The sequence below is a fragment of the Lipotes vexillifer genome, unplaced genomic scaffold (assembly GCF_000442215.2).
Source record: "Lipotes vexillifer unplaced genomic scaffold, Lipotes_vexillifer_v1.1 scaffold172, whole genome shotgun sequence".
In the NCBI taxonomy this organism is placed as follows: Eukaryota; Metazoa; Chordata; class Mammalia; order Artiodactyla; family Lipotidae; genus Lipotes; species Lipotes vexillifer.
Window position 1 is genome coordinate 328178 of NW_006776799.1, and position 21551 is coordinate 349728.

General features: G+C 38.9%; 1 protein-coding gene across 1 annotated transcript; it reads right to left on the minus strand.

The window, feature by feature from the left end:
• Window positions 1-275: 275 nt before the first annotated feature.
• On the minus strand, window positions 276-19564 carry BET1 (Bet1 golgi vesicular membrane trafficking protein). The gene is made up of 4 exons (XM_007450641.1): window positions 19414-19564; window positions 14753-14877; window positions 11038-11094; window positions 276-1471 (listed from the first exon to the last, which is right to left on the minus strand). The coding sequence occupies exons 1-4, from the start codon at window positions 19430-19432 to the stop codon at window positions 1316-1318; spliced, it is 357 nt and encodes a 118-aa protein (XP_007450703.1). The 5' UTR covers window positions 19433-19564; the 3' UTR covers window positions 276-1315.
• Window positions 19565-21551: the final 1987 nt, after the last annotated feature.

A 21551-nucleotide genomic window follows, 5' to 3' on the forward strand; every position in this document is an offset into this window, starting at 1 on the left:
AAAAGATAGGCCTAAATTGATAGGTAGGTAGGGATGAGCAAAACAGGATTGCAAACTCAGCAAAATCAAAGATAACAGATTTTTAAATAAAAATTTAAAGAATTAAAGAGAATTTTGAAACCAGTCATGATTTATCTCATTTGTTTGCAGCAAGTTCTGAAATAATACAAATATGTTAAGCTTTCCTGAGTTTGTTCTGAGTTTTCAGGACCACTTCTCAGTCTATGGAGAAAAGAAAAGAGAGACTTGAACAAAGAAGCAACAAAGTCAATTAATATATTTCATTAAAAATTTTATTTTGGAGCCCATAAATGGGCAAATTCCAAAATAGTAGCAACATGGAGTATTTCACATTTTTCTATCTATCTCTTTCTATTCAGCAGTCCACTTTTGTATTTTGTTTTCTACAGACAAATACACTGGATTAAAGTAACAGTGCCCTTAACCACAAGGTCAGTGACTGAGTATTTCCAGTATTTATTTTGAGCACATAATAAAGCAGAGGCAATTACTTCTCTTGAACATTTTATTTCCATTCAGAGCTTAGCAATTACCTTACCTTCATATTATTCTGTCATAAATGATAACCAAATGGCCTAAGTAGCTAAAATCATAAAACTATTATAAGCCAAGTCAATGGTATATATATAAAGTTAATAGAAAATGACAACTATACGGGTACACATTTGTTTTGAACCTTACTAGAAATATGCCAAAATAACAAGTTTTATTAAAGAATGAGGTCCTTGGGCAGAAGCGGAAGAAGAGTCATATCATCAAAAATTATTAGGAAACCTGTAGGTAAAAAGAAATCAGCCTACAATGTTAACCAAATAAAGGAGGAAAGGAGAGTACATCATCAGGGGCGATGACAGTTCAGGAAAATACATTTACCATCCATCACAAACTTTCTCACCACCTCAAGAGCTCAGCACAAGGCTCTCCAGGCATTGTTATTTTCCCACTAAGTTTCTTTATGTGGAACATAAACCTACATTTATGGTAACAACAGGATATTATACTGCTATTTAACCTGACAGCAAAAAACAGGAAAAAAACTTATTAGGGCCAGGCTGACCTCAGACCTTCTCAATACCCCTGAAAATAGGGGCAAAAAATGAATCATTAAGAAACAGTATTCAAAGAGCACTGTATTATCTAATGTGATTTATAAAACAAGTAAAATTCAGTAATGTTTGATGGAAAATGCCACAGTATTATTTGAAATTTAGGAATGTTTTGATGCTGATTTTTTACTGAAGTGGTACTCCAAGCTGTTAAGTTGGAACAAATTCCAAACTCACGGTGACTTGCATCACCTCAGTTTAATAATCCAATAAATGACAAAAAAGACAAACAATGAAAACAGCATCATATAGCACAGCAGCTTTGTTTGGCTCCCTCTGGATAAAATCTTCAGTTTTCCCATGGTTTTACCTAGAAATCCAGTTGTAGAATCGAACTGTGAATCCTATGAGAAAAGGAAAACAAAATATAATAGTTGAATTTTAATATTCTACACATGCATATTTAAGTAATATACTGTTATTAGAATACATTTTTAATGACAATTTCTGTGTTTACTCAGTTCAGGACTCTGTTTATAACTTAGATAATCAGCGTGATTACTCCATGCAAAATAATTTTCTCAATAAATAAAAAGCTCTTTCATTATCCAATAAACATTCTTTCAGCTCCAGAGCAATTCAAAACCCCAAAGTATTTAGGTCTTATTCCAATTATGTGGATTAAAAAATATTAACAATAAAGTAAGTAGTTTATCTACTATCACACAGGTTTTTCCCCACTTTTTGTTGGGGCATTGCTCTCCAAGGTCAAATGGTGGGTTGCTTCCCAGTACAGAATTCATCCAAAATTTAATATGGTTAGCAGTGAAATGTACCTTTACTTTTAAGATCCTTTTATTTAGGTAGCTGACTTAGAAGGTCAGCAGAGTCTATTAAAAGTTAAGATAATACCATATAGAGGTGGTAAAATGTGGTAGAGACTACAAATATGGATGGGGAAAAACGACCACATTAAAACATAGGTGGAGAGGGTGTGGAGGAAAGGGAACCCTCTTGCACTGTTGATGGGAATGTAAATTGATACAGCCACTATGGAGAACAGTATGGAGGCTCCTTAAAAAACTAAAAGTTGAACTACCATATGAACCAGCAATCCCACTCCTGGGCATATACCCTGAGAAAACCATAATTCAAAAAGAGTCATGTACCACAATGTTCATTGCAGCTCTATTTACAATAGCCAGGACATGGAAGCAACCTAAGTGTCCATCGACAGATGAATGGATAAAGAAGATGTCACATATATATACCATGGATTATTACTCAGCCATAAAAAGAAACGAAATTGAGCTATTTGTAATGAGATGGATGGACCTAGAGTCTATCATACAGAGTGAAGCAAGTCAGAAAGAGAAAGGCAAATACCATATGCTAACACATATATATGGAGTTTAAGAAAAAATAAAATGTCATGAAGAACCTAGGGGTAAGACAGGAATAAAGACACAGACGTACTAGAGAATGGACTTGAGGATATGGGGAGGGGGAAGGGTAAGCTGTGACAAAGTGAGAGAGTGGCATGGACATACACTACCAAACATAAAATAGATAGCTAGTGGGAAGCAGCCGCATAGCACAGGGAGATCAGCTCAGCGCTTCGTGACCACCTAGAGGGGTGGGATAGGGAGGGAGACTCAAGAGGCAAGAGATACGGGAACATATGTATATGTATAACTGATTCACTTTGTTATAAAGCAGAAACTAACACCACTGTAAAGCAATTATACTCCAATAAAGATGTAAACAAAAAAGATGTGGCACATATATACCAATGGAATATTACTCAGCCATAAAAAGAAACGAAATTGAGTTATTTGTAGTGAGATGGATGGACCTAGAGTCTGTCATACAGAGTGAAGTAAGTCAGAAAAACAAATACCCTATGGTAACACATATATATGGAATCTAAAAAAAAATGGTTCTGAGGAACCTAGGGGCAGGACAGGAATAAAGACGTAGACGTAGAGAATGGACTTGAGGGGGGAAGGGTAAGAGAATGGACAGGGAGGGGGAAGGGTAAGCTGGGACGAAGTGAGAGAGTGGCATGGACATATGTACACTACCAAATGTAAAATAGTGGGAAGCAGCCACAGAGCACAGGGAGATCAGCTCGATGCTTTGTGACCACCTAGAGGGGTTGGATAGGGAGGATGGAAGGGAGATGCAAGAGGCAGGGGATATGGGGATATGTATAGCTGATTCACTTTTTTATACAGCAAAAACCAACACCACTGTAAAGCAATTATACTCCAATAAAGATGTTAAAAAAAAAAAAGCTAGAAAAGAAGTCCTTAAGATGAGAGAGCTAGGGCTGACAGGGGAAGATGGTGGAAGAGTAAGACGCAGAGATCACCTTCCTCCCCACAGATACACCAGAAATACATCTACACTTGGAACAACTCCTACAGAACACCTACTGAATGCTGGCAGAAGACCTCAGACCTCCCAAAACGCAACAAACCCCCCACGTACCTTGGTAGGGTAAAAGAAAAAAACAGTCAAAAGGATAGGGATGGGACCTGCACCAGTGGGAGGGAGCTGTGAAGGAGGAAAGGTCTCCACACACTAGGAAGCCCCTTCGCGGGCGGAGACTGCGGGAGGCGGAGCGGGGAGCTTCGCAGCCGCGGAGGAGAGCGCAGCCACGGGGGCGCGGAGGGCAAAGCGGGGAGATTCCCGCACAGAGGATCGGTGCCGACCGGCACTCACCAGCCCGGGAGGCTTGTCTGCTCAACCGCCAGGGTGGGCCGGGCTGCGAGCTGAGGCTCAGGCTTCGGTCGGAGCGCAGGGAGAGGACTGGGGTTGGCGGCGTGAACACAGCCTGAAGGGGTTAGTGCGCCACGGCTAGCCAGGAGGGAGTCCGGAAAAAGGGCTGGAGCTGCCGAAGAGGCAAGAGACTTTTTCTTCCCTCTTTGTTTCCTGGTGCGCGAGGAGAGGGGATTAAGAGCGCTGCTTAAAGGAGCTCCAGAGACGCGCGCGAGCCGCGGCTAAAAGCGCGGACCCCAGAGACGGGCATGAGACGCTAAGGCTGCTGCTGCCGCCACCAAGAAGCCTGTGTGCGAGCACAGGTCACTATCCACACCTCCCCTCCTGGGAGCCTGTGCAGCCCGCCACTGCCAGGGTCCCGTGATCCAGGGACAACTCCCCAGGGAGAACACAAGGCGCGCCACAGGCTGGTGCAACGTCACGGTGGCCTCTGCCGCCGCAGGCTCGCCCGGCACTCCGTGACCCTCCCTACCCCCGGCCTGAGTGAGCCAGAGCCCCCGAATCAGTGGCTCCTTTAACCCTGTCCTGTCTGAGCGAAGAACAGACGCCCTCCAGCGACCTACACGCAGAGGCGGGGCCAAATCCAAAGCTGAGCCCCTGGGAGCTGTGAGAACAAAGAGAAAGGGAAATCTCTCCCAGCAGCCTCAGAAGCAGCAGATTAAAGCTCCAAAATCAACTTGATGTACCCTGCATCTGTGGAATACATGAATAGACAATGAATCATCCCAAATTAACCATGGGGATGAAAGGCTCTTGGTGCTGCAGCAAGGACTTAGTGCTGTGCCTCTGAGGTGGGAGAGCCAACCTCAGGACACTCGTCCACAAGAGACCTCCCAGCTCCACATAATATCAAACGGCAAAATTCTCCCAGAGATCTCCATCTCAACACCAGCACCCAGCTTCACTCAACGACCAGCAAGCTACAGTGCTGGACATACTATGCCAAACAACTAGCAAGACCGGAACACAACCCCACCCATTAGCAGAGAAGCTGCCCCAAACCATAAGTCCACAGACACCCCAAAACACACCACCAGCCGTGGACCTGCCCACCAGAAAGAAAAGATCCAGCCTCATCCACCAGAACACAGGCACTAGTACCCTGCACCAAGAAGCCTACACAACCCACTAAACCAACCTTAGCCACTGGGGACAGACACCAAAAACAACGGAAACTACGAACCTGCAGCCTGCAAAAAGGAGACCCCAAACACAGTAAGATAAGCAAAATGAGAAGACAGAAAAACACACAGCAGATGAAGGAGCAAGCTGAAAATGCACCAGACCAAACAAATGAAGAGGAAATAGGCAGTCTACCTGAAAAAGAATTCAGAATAATGATAGTAAAGATATCCAAAATCTTGGAAATAGAATAGACAAAATGCAAGAAACATTTAACAAGGACCTAGAAGAACTAAAGATGAAACAAACAACGATGGACAACACAATAAATGAAATTTAAAATACTCTAGATGAGATCAATAGCAGAATAACTGAGGCAGAAGAACGGATAAGTGACCTGGAAGATAAAATAGTGGAAATAACTACTGCAGAGCAGAATAAAGAAAAAAGAATGAAAAGAACTGAGGACAGTCTCAGAGACCTCTGGGACAACATTAAATGCACCAACATTCGAATTATAGGGGTTCCAGAAGAAGAAGAGAAAAAGAAAGGGACTGAGAAAATATTTGAAGAGATTATAGTTGAAAACTTCCCTAATATGGGAAAGGAAATAGTTAATCAAGTCCAGGAAGCACAGAGAGTCCCATACAGGATAAATTCAAGGAGAAATACGCCAAGACACATATTAATCAAACTGTCAAAAACTAAATACAAAGAAAGCATATTAAAAGCAGCAAGGGAAAAACAACAAATAACACACAAGGGAATCCCCATAAGGTTAACAGCTGATCTCTCAGCAGAAACTCTACAAGCCAGAAGGGAGTGGCAGGACATACTGAAAGTGATGAAGGAGAAAAACCTGCAACCAAGATTACTCTACCCAGCAAGGATCTCATTCAGATTTGATGGAGAAATTAAAACCTTTACAGACAAGCAAAAGCTGAGAGAGTTCAGCACCACCAAACCAGCTTTACAACAAATGCTAAAGGAACTTCTCTAGACAAAAACACAAGAGAAGGAAAAGTCCTATAATAACGAACCCAAAACAATTTAGAAAATGGGAATAGGAACATACATATCGATAATTACCTTAAATGTAAATGGACTAAATGCTCCCACCAAAAGACACAGATTGGCTGAATGGATACAAAAACAAGACCCATATATATGCTGTCTACAAGAGACCCACTTCAGACCTAGAGACACATACAGACTGAAAGTAAGGGGATGGAAAAAGATATTCCATGCAAATGGAAACCAAAAGAAAGCTGGAGTAGCAATTCTCATATCAGACAAAATAGACTTTAAAATAAGGACTATCAGAAGAGACAAAGAAGGACACTACATAATGATTAAGGGATCGATCCAAGAAGAAGATATAACAATTGTAAATATTTATGCACCCAACAAAGGAGCACCTCAATACATAAGGCAAAAACTAACAGCCATAAAAGGGGAAATCGACAGTAACACATTCATAGTAGGGGACTTCAACACCCCACTTTCACCAATGGACAGATCATCCAAAATGAAAATAAATAAGGAAACACAAGCTTTAAATGATACATTAAACAGGATGGACTTAATTGATATTTATAGGACACTCCATCCAAAAACAACAGAATACACATTTTTCTCAAGTGCTCATGGAACATTCTCCAGGATAGATCATATCTTGGGTCACAAATCAAGCCTTGGTAAATTTAAGAAAATTGAAATTATATCAAGTATCTTTTCCGACCACAACGCCATGAGACTAGATATCAATTATAGGAAAAGAGCTGTAAAAAATACAAACACATGGAGGCTAAACAATACACTACTTAATAACGAAGTGATCACTGAAGAAATCAAAGAGGAAATTAAAAAATACCTAGAAACAAATGACAATGGAGATACAACGACCCAAAACCTATGGGATGCAGCAAAAGCAGTTCTAAGAGGGAAGTTTATAGCAATACAAGCCCACCTTAAGAAGCAGGAAACATCTCGAATAAACAACCTAACCTTGCACCTCAAGCAATTAGAGAAAGAAGAACAAAAAAACCCCAGAGTTAGCAGAAGGAAAGAAATCATAAAAATCAGATCAGAAATAAATGAAAAAGAAATGAAGGAAACAATAGCAAAGATCAATAAAACTAAAAGCTGGTTCTTTGAGAAGATAAACAAAATAGATAAACCATTAGCCAGACTCATCAAGAAAAAAAGGGAGAAGACTCAAATCAATAGAATCAGAAATGAAAAAGGAGAAGTAACAACTGACACTGCAGAAATAAAAAAAATCATGAGGGATTACTACAAGCAACTCTATGCCAATAAAATGGACAATCTGGAAGAAATGGACAAATTCTTAGAAATGCACAAACTGCCAAGACTGAATCAGGAAGAAATAGAAAATATGAACAGACCAATCACAAACACTGAAATTGAAACTGTGATTAAAAATCTTCCAACAAACAAAAGCCCAGGACCAGATGGCTTCACAGGCGAATTCTATCAAACATTTAGAGAAGAGCTAACACCTATTCTTCTCAAACTCTTCCAAAATATAGCAGAGGGAGGAACACTCCCAAACTCATTCTACGAGGCCACCATCACCTTGATACCAAAACCAGACAAGGATGTCACAAAGAAAGAAAACTACAGGCCAATATCACTGATGAACATAGATGCAAAAATCCTCAACAAAATACTAGCAAACAGAATCCAACAGCACATTAAAAGGATCATACACCATGATCAAGTGGGGTTTATTCCAGGAATGCAAGGATTCTTCAATATACGCAAATCTATCAATGTGATTAACCATATTAACAAATTGAAGGAGAAAAACCATATGATCATCTCAATAGATGCAGAGAAAGCTTTTGACAAAATTCAACACCCATTTATGATAAAAACCCTGCAGAAAGTAGGTGTAGAGGGAACTTTCCTCAATATAATAAAGGCCGTATATGACAAGCCCACAGCCAACATCATCCTCAATGGCGAAAAACTGAAAGCATTTCCACTAAGGTCAGGAACAAGACAAGGTTGCCCACTCTCACCACTCTTATTCAACATAGTTTTGGAAGTTTTAGCCACAGCAATCAGAGAAGAAAAGGAAATAAAAGGAATCCAAATCGGAAAAGAAGAAGTAAAGCTGTCACTGTTTGCAGATGACATGATACTATACATAGAGAATCCTAAAGATGCTACCAGAAAACTACTAGAGCTAATCAATGAATTTGGTAAAGTAGCAGGATACAAAATTAATGCACAGAAATCTCTGGCATTCCTATATACTAACGATGAAAAATCTGAAAGTGAAATCAAGAAAACACTCCCATTTACCATTGCAACAAAAAGAATAAAATATCTAGGAATAAACCTACCTAAGGAGACAAAAGACCTGTATGCAGAAAATTATAAGACACTGATGAAAGAAATTAAAGATGATACAAACAGATGGAGAGATATACCATGTTCTTGGATTGGAAGAATCAACATTGTGAAAATGACTCTACTCCCCAAAGCAATCTATAGATTCAATGCAATCCCTATCAAACTACCACTGGCATTTTTCACAGAACTAGAACAAAAAATTTCACAATTTGTATGGAAACACAAAAGACCCCGAATAGCCAAAGCAATCTTGAGAACAAAAAATGGAGCTGGAGGAATCAGGCTGCCTGACTTCAGACTATACTACAAAGCTACAGTAATCAAGACAGTATGGTACTGGCACAAAAACAGAAAGATAGATCAATGGAATAGGATAGAAAGCCCAGAGATAAACCCATGCACATATGGTCACCTTATCTTTGATAAAGGTGGCAGGAATATACAGTGGAGAAAGGACAGCCCCTTCAATAAGTGGTGCTGGGAAAACTGGACAGGTACATGTAAAAGTATGAGATTAGATCACTCCCTAACACCATACACAAAAATAAGCTCAAAATGGATTAAAGACCTAAATGTAAGGCCAGAAACTATCAAACTCTTAGAGGAAAACATAGGCAGAACACTCTATGACATAAATCACAGCAAGATCCTTCTTGACCCATCTCCTAGAGTAATGGAGATAAAAACAAAAATAAACAAATGGGACCTAATGAAACTTCAAAGCTTTTGCACAGCAAAGGAAACCATAAACAAGACCAAAAGACAGCCCTCAGAATGGGAGAAAATATTTGCAAATGATGCAACTGACAAAGGATTCATCTCCAAAATTTATAAGCAGCTCATGCAGCTTAACAACAAAAAAACAAACAACCCAATCCAAAAATGGGCAGAAGAGCCAAATAGACATTTCTCCACAGAAGATATACGGACTGCCAACAAACACATGAAAGAATGCTCAACATCACTAATCATTAGAGAAATGCAAATCAAAACTATAATGAGATATCGTCTCACACCAGTCAGAATGGCCATCATCAAAAAATCTAGAAACAATAAATGCTGGAGAGGGTGTGGAGAAAAGGGAACACTCTTGCACTGCTGGTGGGAATGTGAATTGGTTCAGCCACTATGGAGAACAGTATGGAGGTTCCTTAAAAAACTACAAATAGAACTACCATATGACCCAGCAATCCCACTACTAGGTATATACCCTGAGGAAACCAGAATTCAGAAAGAGTCATGTACCAAAATGTTCATTGCAGCTCTATTTACAATAGCCCGGAGATGGAAACAACCTAAGTGCCCGTCGTCGGATGAATGGATAAAGAAGATGTGGCACATATATACAATGGAATATTACTCAGCCATAAAAAGAAACGAAATTGAGCTATTTGTAATGAGGTGGATAGATCTAGAGTCTGTCATACGGAGTGAAGTAAGTCAGAAAGAGAAGGACAAATACCGTATGCTAACACATATATATGGAATTTAAGAAAAAAAAAATGTTATGAAGAACCTAGGGGTAAAACAGGAATAAAGACAGAGACCTACTGGAGAACAGACTTGAGGATATGGGGAGGGGGAAGGGTGAGGTGTGTTAGGGCGAGAGAGAGACATGGACAAACCAGCCGCATAGCACAGGGAGATCAGCTCGGTGCTTTGTGACCGCCTGGAGGGGTGGGATAGGGAGGGTGGGAGGGAGGGAGACGCTAGCGGGAAGAGATATGGGAACATATGTATATATATAACTGATTCATTTCGTTGTAAAGCAGAAACTAACACACCATTGTAAAGCAATTATACTCCAATGAAGATGTTAAAAAATAAATAAATAAAAGATGAGAGAACTAGGTATGGATTAGAAACACTGCACTTCCATAGAAATCTCAATATCCTGAGATGTAAGGCCCTGGCACAATGATAGCCTTTGCATAATTCAGGCTCTATGCAACTCAAGAACTTTACATCTATAGTCTTCACCGGGGTTAATGCATCAGAATCACCTGGGATCCTTTTTTCAAAATACATATACCTAGGCCCCTCCCCCTAAAATTCTGAATCAGTATACTTAGAGTGAGGACCAGGCATAAATATTTTCAAAGTTCCGCAAGTGATTCTAACGTACAACTTTCACAAGGAGATTGCTTTCAATGCAATATTCATTTTTTAACAGTACAATTTTAAAAGCATTTGAAGAAACTAGGGAAGGTCCGGAGGAGTTTGACATACAAAATAAACACTGGAGAATGAAAAAAGCCTCTTACAAGAACAGGTATATATTACTGAGTTTGTTTAGACTAGAGATAAAAGGCTTGGGGATGTTACTATGTTCGAATGTTATTGACTTGTTCACAGTGATCTTTAGAAGATCAAGCAAAAGAAATAGGTTTACCTTAAGTAAAAGACATTTGGTTGGTTGGACATAAAGTGCTTTTGATTACTTGGCAGGATATCCAGAGATCTTTAAGAAGACTCAAAATAGTCATTTGTCCTGAGTTTTTAACAGTGTTTCTAAGCACAGGATTAAAGATAAATTGGCTTCCACCTCCTCCTCCTACTTGTATGTGTTAGGCAAGATGAAAAATGTAAAACTATGGCAAAAACGAATCTTAGAGGTATTCCAAACCAAATTTGAGAATATCAGATCAAGTTTCTTAAAGTTAAAATCATATTCACTTACCATTTCAGCTAATAATTTATTCTGATGTTTAACTTCATGGCCTATTTCAATGGAAAGCTATAAAGTAGAAAGCGTAAACATTATTACATACATAAATGTTTTTAAGTGTTATAAAGTAAAAACAATAATGACATTCTAAGCATAAACATTTTCTCAAATAAAACTGTATTCTAAAAATATAAAATATACTCTCTTCTTTTGTTACTTTTCTCACTGAAATTAATGAAAAATAAATTTAGAATTTCTATTCCTTCCCAACTATGGACATTGTCTCCCTGTTCTTCATTTTGATTTCATCTTAATATTCAATTCCATCTTTTAATTTTGGCACATATTTCTCTCTGGTTCTCTTATCCTTGCATTCTTTTTTCTCTATACTGTTCACACAATAGCATTTGTTTGTATATTTCTTCATTTACCTTTTAAAAATGTATACAAGTTCCCATATTATCAATTCGAATCCAGATATAAGCAATATTTTCCTAATGAATGGAGCATTACTTTGAATAAACATCTAAATTAATTATTTCTTTAGATTCTAAAGGTGTTTTTCTTTAAAATATGATAATAAATTGGAAAAAAAACTCACAAGTTAGTGTTACCCACATCCTGAAGCTATGCACAAAAGAGGCTGAGTCTAAATGAAATACCATAAGTGAGTACAGCTGCTATTCAAACCAAAACCTATCTAATACTTTATACAACAAATTCATCAAAGGCCTCATTTCTAAGATATTTGAATAAACACACTACTACTAAATCTTGGAAACTACTAAAAATCTTGGCAAACCACTGCAAATATTGTTCTCAACTTATTTTGTGTGGAAAGCATCTGGGGTAATAGTGATGCAAAACCATGCTAGAATTCTATAGATCAGAATGTGAGCTTTTTCCCAAAATTTAACAATTCAGAGATAATAAAGCGCCTATGAAACTAGATAGCCCAAATCACCTGTTTCTACAACTGTCATTCATGCCAGGGGAAGAAATTCACAGGACAAAAAAGCTTTCTTCTAACAAGAAGCCTAAATTATCAATATTGGAATTAAAAAAAAAATCATTTAATTAATTTCCTCTGAATGTTGTATTTTTTATTTTTTTATTTTTTTACATCTTCATTGGAGTATAATTGCTTTACAATGGTGTGTTAGTTTCTGCTTTATAACAAAGTGAATCAGTTATACATATACATATGTTCCCATATCTCTTCCCTCTTGCGTCTCCCTCCCTCCCACCCTCCCTATCCCACCCCTCCAGGCGGTCACAAAGTACCCAGCTGATCTCTCTGTGCAATGCGGCTGCTTCCCACTAGCTATCTATTTTACGTTTGGTAGTGTATATATGTCCATGCCTCTCTCTCGCTTTGTCACAGCTTACCCTTCCCCCTCCCCATATCCTCAAGTCCATTCTCTAGTAGGTCTGTGTCTTTATTCCTGTCTTACCCCTAGGTTCTTCATGACATTTTCTTTTTTCTTAAATTCCATATATATGTGTTAGCATATGGTATTTGTCTTTCTCTTTCTGACTTGCTTCACTCTGTATGACAGACTCTACGTCTATCCACCTCATTACAAATAGCCCGATTTCGTTTCTTTTTATGGCTGAGTAATATTCCGTTGTATATATGTGCCACATCTTCTTTATCCATTCATCCGATGATGGACACTTAGGTTGTTTCCATCTCCGGGTTATTGTAAATAGAGCTGCAATGAACATTTTGGTACATGACTCTTTCTGAATTATGGTTTTCTCAGGGTATATGCCCAGTAGTGGGATTGCTGGGTCATATGGTAGTTCTATTTGTAGTTTGTTAAGGAACCTCCATACTGTTCTCCATAGTGGCTGTACCAATTCACATTCCCACCCGCAGTGCAAGAGTGTTCCCTTTTCTCCACACCCTCTCCAGCATTTATTGTTTCTAGATTTTTTAAGATGGCCTGAATGCTGCATTTTTTAAATTATTAACATTATACAATATTGCTTAGTTTATAGATCAACTCCTTTTGATTTAATATGACCTTGAAAACAATACTCATTTCAGAATGTAACAGTCTCCAGGCTGAATATAATTCTATTTTCCAAAGACTAATGAAATAGCAATTAGGTTTTGGCAGCATAAGCTTCCAGTGAATGCTCTATAAGTGTACTGCATGTTTATTTTAATGTGGAATCAATCACATACACTGTTAAAACTATCTTCTGGTAATCCTTTATTTAATAATATTAACTCAATACCACTATAAGGAATTATGCTAAGTGCTATGAAGAATATAAAACTAAGTACAATAGAAAACCCTATTTCTGGTAAATTTCTTTTACATACAAATAATTCCAGTGCAGATCATTATGCAATAAGTGCTACAGAAATGGTACAAATGGTCTTATGTTCATCAGGAAAAGGTTACTTTTATGTGGTGATCAGGAATGGCCTGGAGGAGAGAAGATGCAATGAGGTGGAGCCTTTCAGAAGGGCAAGATTTCAGCCAATGTCAGGAGGGAGAGGCAGTCTAAGGCAAAGCGATAGCATGCCCAAAGATACAGGAGTGGGAGAGTGACAGCATGTGTAGGACACAAGAAGTACTTGAATTTGTCTGGCAGAAAGCATGTATACATTCTGGAGGTACAGGAGGTAAGGTCTGAAAAGCTGTGGACAATATTTGCAGAACCTATCTGATGGAACTACAGAGTGTGAACTTCATTTCTCACATCATGGGAGGCCACTGAATACTTCTGGGAGCGAGGATGCAAGTTAAACAATACTCTAAAAAGATGACTGGTGACAGGGTGTAGCTCAGACTAAAACATGGGAAAAATTAGGAACAGATAGGTTAAAAGACTTTCCTAAGAGTTCACCTAAGAAAACCGGAGGATAGTATTAGAAAGAGAAAGGTGGCAATAGGAACAGTAGGAAAAAAGCACAGGACTTGGTGACTGACGTGAGGTACAAAGGCAGAAACATGAAAGACAATTTGTAGCTTTTGAGACTAGAAGAAGAAAAGTCAGAAGATGAGCTGCTTGGGGGTGGAAGGTGGATTGCTCTGAGACATTAGTACAGACAACATACAGTATTTTAGATTTAACTACAAAAAAAAAATTCTGAAGTTAAAAACAAAACAAATCAAAACAAATATACCATATGTTTTGATTGGCCACATTTTCTAAACTTGTACTGAAATCATGTCTAAATTTTGAGTCATGTTGCTAAAACTTAATTGCTATTTCATTAGCCTTTGGAAAGCAGAACTGTAAAAGCCTGGAGACTGTTATATTTTGAAATGAGTATTGTTTTCAAGGTCATATTAAATCAAAAGTAGTTGATCTATGAACTAAGCAATTTTGTATAATATGAATAATTTAGAAAATACAACATTTAGAGGAAATTAAGAATTAAATGATTTTTTTAAAAATTCCAATATTGATAATTTAGGCTTCTTGTTAGAAGAAAGCTTTTTTCTCCTGGAAATTTCTTTCCCTGGCATGAATGACAGTTGTAGAAAGTAGTTAGGTGATTTGGGCTATCTAGTTCCATAGGTGCTTTATTATCTCTGAATTGTTAAATTTGGGGAAAAAAAGCTCATATCACCAAACTACACTATTTGGGTAACTGAATTCCTTAGTATGATGCCAATAAAAGTATATATTTTATAAGTATAAAATATACATGTATATATAAATACACAAATTAAAAAGTATATAATATATGCTTTATACTTACAGATTTTATAGCAGTTACTTTGTTTCTCAGACTTTCTGTGAGTCTCTCATTTTCTTCTTCACAGGCACTGTACCCACTATTAGGATAGCCATAGTTCCCATAGTTGCCAGCAGGTACTCCTTCACCTGCAAGGATTAGAGTCACAAGCAGAGTTGCAGCAAAAACAAGCCACTTTTGAAACCTTGACAAGAAAGAACCGAAAAAGACCCCTGGAGGGCGTTGCAGACCACGTATGTCTATTATTCACACTCCAAATGAACTTTAAAAATTAATAACCAAATAGAGATCAGAACAATTCTAATACCCTCTCTTAAGCAAAGAATACTGAATTCAGTTCAAAACACATTTGTTGATTGCATATTGATTGCCACAATACACTGAAATAGGTACTGATATATAAGGAGATTCTGGACACATTTCCTGCTCCCTAGAACTACACAGTTTAAAAAAAATCTAAAAGTATCATAACATCAACTACCTATGGAAGAAGCTTGGCTATGAAGAGAAAGGTAGAAAGAGGATAATACAGCAGGATGGAGTTCATGGCAGAGGGAGGGTCCTTTACTAGCATCTCTTTCTTTTAAATAGAAAAGAGCTGGAATAACTTGGAGAATATTAGCTGAGATTTAAGAGAGGGACTCATTCATTCTTCAACAAATACTTGAGAAACTCCATGTATCAGATTCATTGTTCTTTCTAGGTGTCACTTTTTGGAGCTCATCTTCTAGGGAATAACATTGGGATACAGGACTATAGTCCCAGCCACTGCCTAATATAGTACTTGTTATCCATCAGGCAATCAAACAGGTAGAGTGAGCCTTGAACAGTGAATACATATACTAACATGTTGGAGGACTGAGAGAGGAAAGCATAGCTGACAGTGTTATCTAACCGCATTTTTTTTAAACTACTGACAATTTTCTCAGTAAAAAAGAGAAAAGCCTGTCTTTGAAGAATGGTGATCATTTGGGGGAATAAACAGTAAAGAGAATAATGGAGGAAAGTGACTAGGGTTATACAGGATCACTACAGGGATAAAGCAATCCTGGCTGAGGCAATATATTGTAGTGTGATTTTTCTCCAGAAGAACTCATCAGCCTAAGTTAGCCCATGAAAAGCTGGATGGTTGGACTGATCAAGAGTTGGAGGTTTACAGTGTTGGGGTTGCTGAAGAACAGAGCCCCAAGAGGAAGAGATTCCTTGCAGAAAGACTGGGTGAATATGTGGATTATGGGGATTCGACTGGACAAGGACTGAAGTAGTGTTAACAGAAGGCTGAGAATATGGAGGAAAGGGATGATACAAAAACTAAAGGTCTCCATAAACTCAAAGAGTGGATGGAGTGGCAGTGACAGTAACATATGGAAGGGCCGCAAGTAGCAGGCAGCACTGGTTGCTGAAGGAAGGTCAAAGTGTGAATAGAAAGCTCTTTCAAGGCACAGCACAAATCTCACTTTCTCTAAAGAGCAAAACTCTCTCCTTTGAATTCTTACAGCTCTGACTATACATAACACTAATATCATACTCCAGACTGCACTCCAAGGGCAGAAAGTAAATTTGTTCTGCTCGTGGCTCTAGATCCCCCCACAAACATACACACACAGTAAGGCACACCCAGTAAATACTTGTAAATGAACTAATTAATGAACAGAATCTGAATTCACGGTTATTCAACTTTGAATGTGCTTGCCTTTGTCAGCAGTGGGGTCACACGCTTCTTTGAGGACAGAGGCAGTGAGGCAGTGTCTCAACCTTCTTCTATATCCCCTGTACCTAATAAGTACTTTACATGCAGCAGACACACAATCTCCACCACCACAAAAACCACAACAAAATGCTAAACGAGTATGTTCCTGAGGAGGAGTCGCTTTCCCCAAATTTTCCCTCAACTGCTGACACACTATCCACAAAGCTAAGTGTGCCGTTATAAAAGTTAAGGACTCAGGTGACTACACATAATATTTTCCTCCACTCAGTGATTAAAATAATCACTTAAACAATGCATTCTCACCCTATTCATCAATGATACTCTGTACAAACTCTAATAAGGACCAAAATCCTTACAGAAAAGAAAAATGTCTTCATATTTTATGTGACTAAGGTCCTAGATATATAACGTTTGTCCAGTAAGTCATTACTGACTGGATGAATTTAACCACTTGACAACCAAGGAATTCATTTCTAAATTAATGGCTATTTGTCTCACTTCCTTTATTGTTATTTTTGCCTATCTTAATTTTATTTTTAGAGTTCTTCAATTACTGTCTCATTTATTAAAAGTGAAATTCTCAGAAGTATTTCAAGGCACATTTCTTCCATTAAAGAGTTAATCTTCCCTCACACCATCATTCACTACGAATATTAATAAATAAATAAATAAAATAAAATGTTAGGAGTTGTTATTCTTTGTGTGACTTAACTGCTATAAAAAGTTGTAGGAAAGCTAATGGGTGCCAAAGATGATCCTCAGACTTTGTCCATTAGACAAATGCTACTTTTGGACAGTTTCTATCAATAACTGAACCAAATCACCGAGAGAGACATGTGAAGTGTGGAAGCTTCTCCACATGAATATCTACTGATTCACGATCCCAGATTTAAAGTTCCAGGTCAATATACACTGATCCTTAAAAAAAAAAAAAACTCTTGTCACATCATGTCACATCATACCAATGTAAATTACAACGATTTCCTCCTCTCAACTACAGGGGAGCTTAAAAACAAAAAACAAACAAACAAAAAACCACTCTGTTCTAGAGATTGTAATTTCATTAGTCTGGGCTGGGGTCTGGGTATCAAAGCCCTAAAAGCTCTCCAGGTGATTCTAATGTACAGTCAGGGCTCAGAACCATCATTTCTCTAGTCCCTTTCCTGCAATTTATTATGGCACAATGCTGCACAAAAACATTCAAAGGGGCCAAAAGACCTACCGATGAGATCCAAATTCCTTGGCCTAGCACTCAAATGTCTACACAATGTGGTTGGTTCTAGTTCTATGTCTCCTACTTCAACCAAATTGGCTTAATCATAATCCTTTAAAACACATCATTCAGGGCTTCCCTGGTGGCGCAGTGGTTGAGAGTCCGCCTGCCGATGCAGGGGACGCGGGTTCGTGCCCCGGTCCGGGAGGATCCCGCATGCCGTGGAGCGGCCGGGCCCGTGGGCCGTGGCCGCTGGGCCTGCGTGTCCGGAGCCTGTGCTTGTGCTCCGCAGAGGCCGCGACGGTGAGGGGCCCGCGTACCGCAAAAAACAACAACAACAACAACAAAAAAACCCCACATAATTCTAGATTCCAGCCCTACAACTATTTCTGGGGGGAAAGGGTCATTCTTCCAACTGGAAATTACCTCTCCTACACTTCATTATTTAAGCTTTAGTTCAAGTTCCTATGTCTCCACAAAGTACCAAGTGCTCTATCTGTGAAATCCCCGAGACATTCACTACCTGTAGAACTTATTTGGTATTTGGTTGTATAGCTACCGCCTTGTACTATAATTTATCTTTGTACATATTTCTACTTCTCAACTAGATTGGAAGCTTTGGGGAACACAAGAAGAGCTACAAACGACTGTACCTAGAGCTTACTCAAGTACACAATAAATGTTTGCTGTCATTAGTAATGATAAAAAGGAAAACCATTTAGGCATATAAAACTAACCTTGTTCAAAATGAGTTATATTTTTTCTCTACAATTTATTTGGCCAACTTTCCTTCTATGATCCAAGGATTCACAAAAACTACATTTTTCAAAAGCTGTTTCTCATACTACAATTTACTAATGAATGTACATGCCTAGAGTTACTGGCAGCTTTCACTAACTTTAAATACCTGACACTTGAAAACTTTTTTTTTCTTTTTCCATCTTATAAGAACTGAAAAAGGTAACATTATCTTTTTTCAATATTCCATATATTTTCTCAGGTATATTGTACACTGATTTGGCAGGTTTTTTCTTTTTCCCAATTATCTCTTAATAGTTTCAGAACCAGAAAATGCTGTTTTAATGGCTCTGTGTTATAACAGCCCATTATAAGTCCTTGTGCCTAATTTGTTCCTGCTGCTTGGTGAACCCGCTTCCTAAGCTAAAAGGTCAAGAACAAATGCTAAGTCACCAAGCATTACCACATTCTACCGTCTTACCAGTGGAACAAGGCTCAGATAAGAACTGTTCTGGGTAAAATGGCCTTTAACAGTAATGATACGTACGTTTACCTTTGTAACTCACTGTAACCTAAGGCTAACTGTAAGGCTAATATGATTATTATTAGTGTGCTCTGCATGCAACACTCACTCTTCAAACTTCGCTTCTGAAGAAACTAACATTAGGTCCAATAAAAAGAAACCGAAGACAGCAATTTCCATAATCACACTCAGACCATCAATAACACTAAAAGACTCATCACTGAGTTGGCACCTGTACATACCTCACCTCCAGTCCTCCACTAGTCTCTGTAAACCTACCATCCATACCTGGGACTGAACTAAACTTAAGGAACGCCCCAAGTTTCCACTTGGTACCGCCTCCAAAGACCCCTCCATACACCCTGCTCTCTGGTTCAGATTCCAGGGACATGAAACAGATGCGATTTCCTTCCGCGTCCCCGCGCCCAGCACGGCCAGTTCTAGGGCCCCCGAACTTAGAATCTCAGCCCTCTTCTTACCCAGGCCTGCACGCCTCATCCTGCCAGAGGAGCGGGGGAATAGGCGGGCGAAGGGGTGGGTAGGAAGAGGCCAGGGGTCACTCGGACCGCGTCCTCAGTACCGGGGTCCGGCGAAACACCAACTTCTTCCCCTAAAGCGCCACGACATCAGGGTAATCTAAACGTGGCGCTGGCTGATGGCGTCACCCAAGGCGCTTCTCGGCGCCCTGCGAGGCGGCCGCATGACCGAACTACATTCTGGGAAATGTAGTTCGCCGCCGAGGCCGGGAGTGTGGTAGGGGCGTGGGGTGAACCAGGCTGGAGGAGAGGGCGGGGCTTCCGGAAAAGGGACGCGCGCTGCCCCGGTTCTGACTGCGGGCCTGGGACTATGGATCTCAGCTTGCGGCCTGGCTTTTTCTCTCAGCTGTCGGCCCCCGAGTTTAACGCTATACATCTGTCCCTCCCAGACCGTGAGAGGATGGTTGACTTCTCTTTCCCGATGCCGCCCTTCACTTCCTCTCACCTCGAGTTAGTTCAGGTAAAGTCAAAGAAAACTTTATCCAAGTTTCTGATCTCACACATAAGTAATCTGAGACCCATAGACGGGAAGGAACAGTGTAGCCCATCGGTGCCGGGTCACCAGTGGTGTAGAGAAAACCAGGCCCCTTGCACTAGGGCTGCTGCTCGGATTAAAACAGTCGATAAAAGTAACAGGGTCTCCTCGGAAGCACTGAAGACTTCGTTCCCTGTTTCCGAGTTTGTTGCATTTCTAGAAAGAACAGCGGCCATTAGCTGTTAAGGGCTCGAGGGACCCCTCAACTTCCTCCCACTTAGACCTTTTTAACTTACACAAAGGATACTGAAATACAGTTTACACAGGGTAATGTGCCAATTTAAAAGGGGTGCTGGCGGGGGGTGGAGTGGTACTGGAATCGGGATTAGTCCTAGAATTTCATTTTATCTCACAGGATTATCGTGAGGATTAAATGAGATAACTTTTTTAAAAAAGAAGTTGGATACACAGTAGATGCTCAAAAACCACTGGTTGCTTGTTGTTTTGTCGTCGCTGCTGTATGACAGTGGGATAATCTCCGTACTATAGATTTCTGAGAATGCAATGTCTGATCATTTAGTGTTCCCTCATAGTGTCTCAGTATGAACATTGACTATAGTAGTGGCCGATTAAGTCTCTGGTCTAAGGTCGTTTTTGTAAAATACACACACCCATAAAAACAATTTTTAATAAAAGTTATTAACCTGGGAAATAAGCTTAATCCAATAGCGTTTTGAGAGGGAAACAGTATTCATAAAAATAAACAATCATTCTCTAAAAACATGAGAATTAAATGAAGATTTTATCAGAAACAATTATTGCAAATAAACACTGACGTTTCAATAAGAGAGATGATGGCATTTTATCTTACAGTCTGTGACAGTTCTTTTTTAAGAAGTACACGTGTTCTATAAGCAAAACATGTCAGAAAAATCATCTTGCTTAAAGAAGGCTTTCTCATATTAATGTAATTTTTTAAATCTAATGTTGAGTTTACCAAAACATCATTTAAATTACATATGTACTTATCCTCTTATAAACTAATTCCCCTACATGGTAGGGAGATATAATAATAAAATATAAAAGGGATAAAAGATAAAGTAATAAAGGGTACCAAGAATATAACTCAAAACAGGCAAAGCTGGTTTGTATTGAGCTTGTGACCCAAAAATCCAAATAGTTGCTTATCGCTTCTGTTGCCAGTCTCAAGTTAGGATAATCCCATCTGAGAAGATTTTGCATGCAAAAGATGAAGTGGAAAAGATGGATTTAATACACAGAAAAATAGTTATTCAGTGGGACCACAGTTGACATAGAGACTAGAGGGAGTTCTCTTCACTTTTATCATTTTCTATTTTACTTTTCCTTTTTAATAAAATCCCTAACTCTTCTTACTGAATGAAGACTAATAAAATTCTTAGAGATGAAGAGTATTTAGAATTTTTTTTCAATTCTCATAGGATAATTTCATAGAAAACATCTAATCTTTGGGGTCTCTAGGAAATGAATGACGAAAAATGACAATTAGTCTTTACTACTATTTCTTGTAGTAATTACAGAAACAAGAATATGAGCAGGAAATGTCTGAATCGTGGTGCAAAATTTG

Excerpts from the sequence above, each read along its gene's own strand:
- BET1 (XM_007450641.1), bottom strand. Across the intron at positions 11,095-14,752 it reads AAGTAACTGCTATAAAATCT|CTTTCCATTGAAATAGGCCA; the intron begins GTAAGTATAAAG and ends TCTACTTTATAG. Across the intron at positions 1,472-11,037 it reads ATAAATTATTAGCTGAAATG|GATTCACAGTTCGATTCTAC; the intron begins GTAAGTGAATAT and ends CTTTTCTCATAG.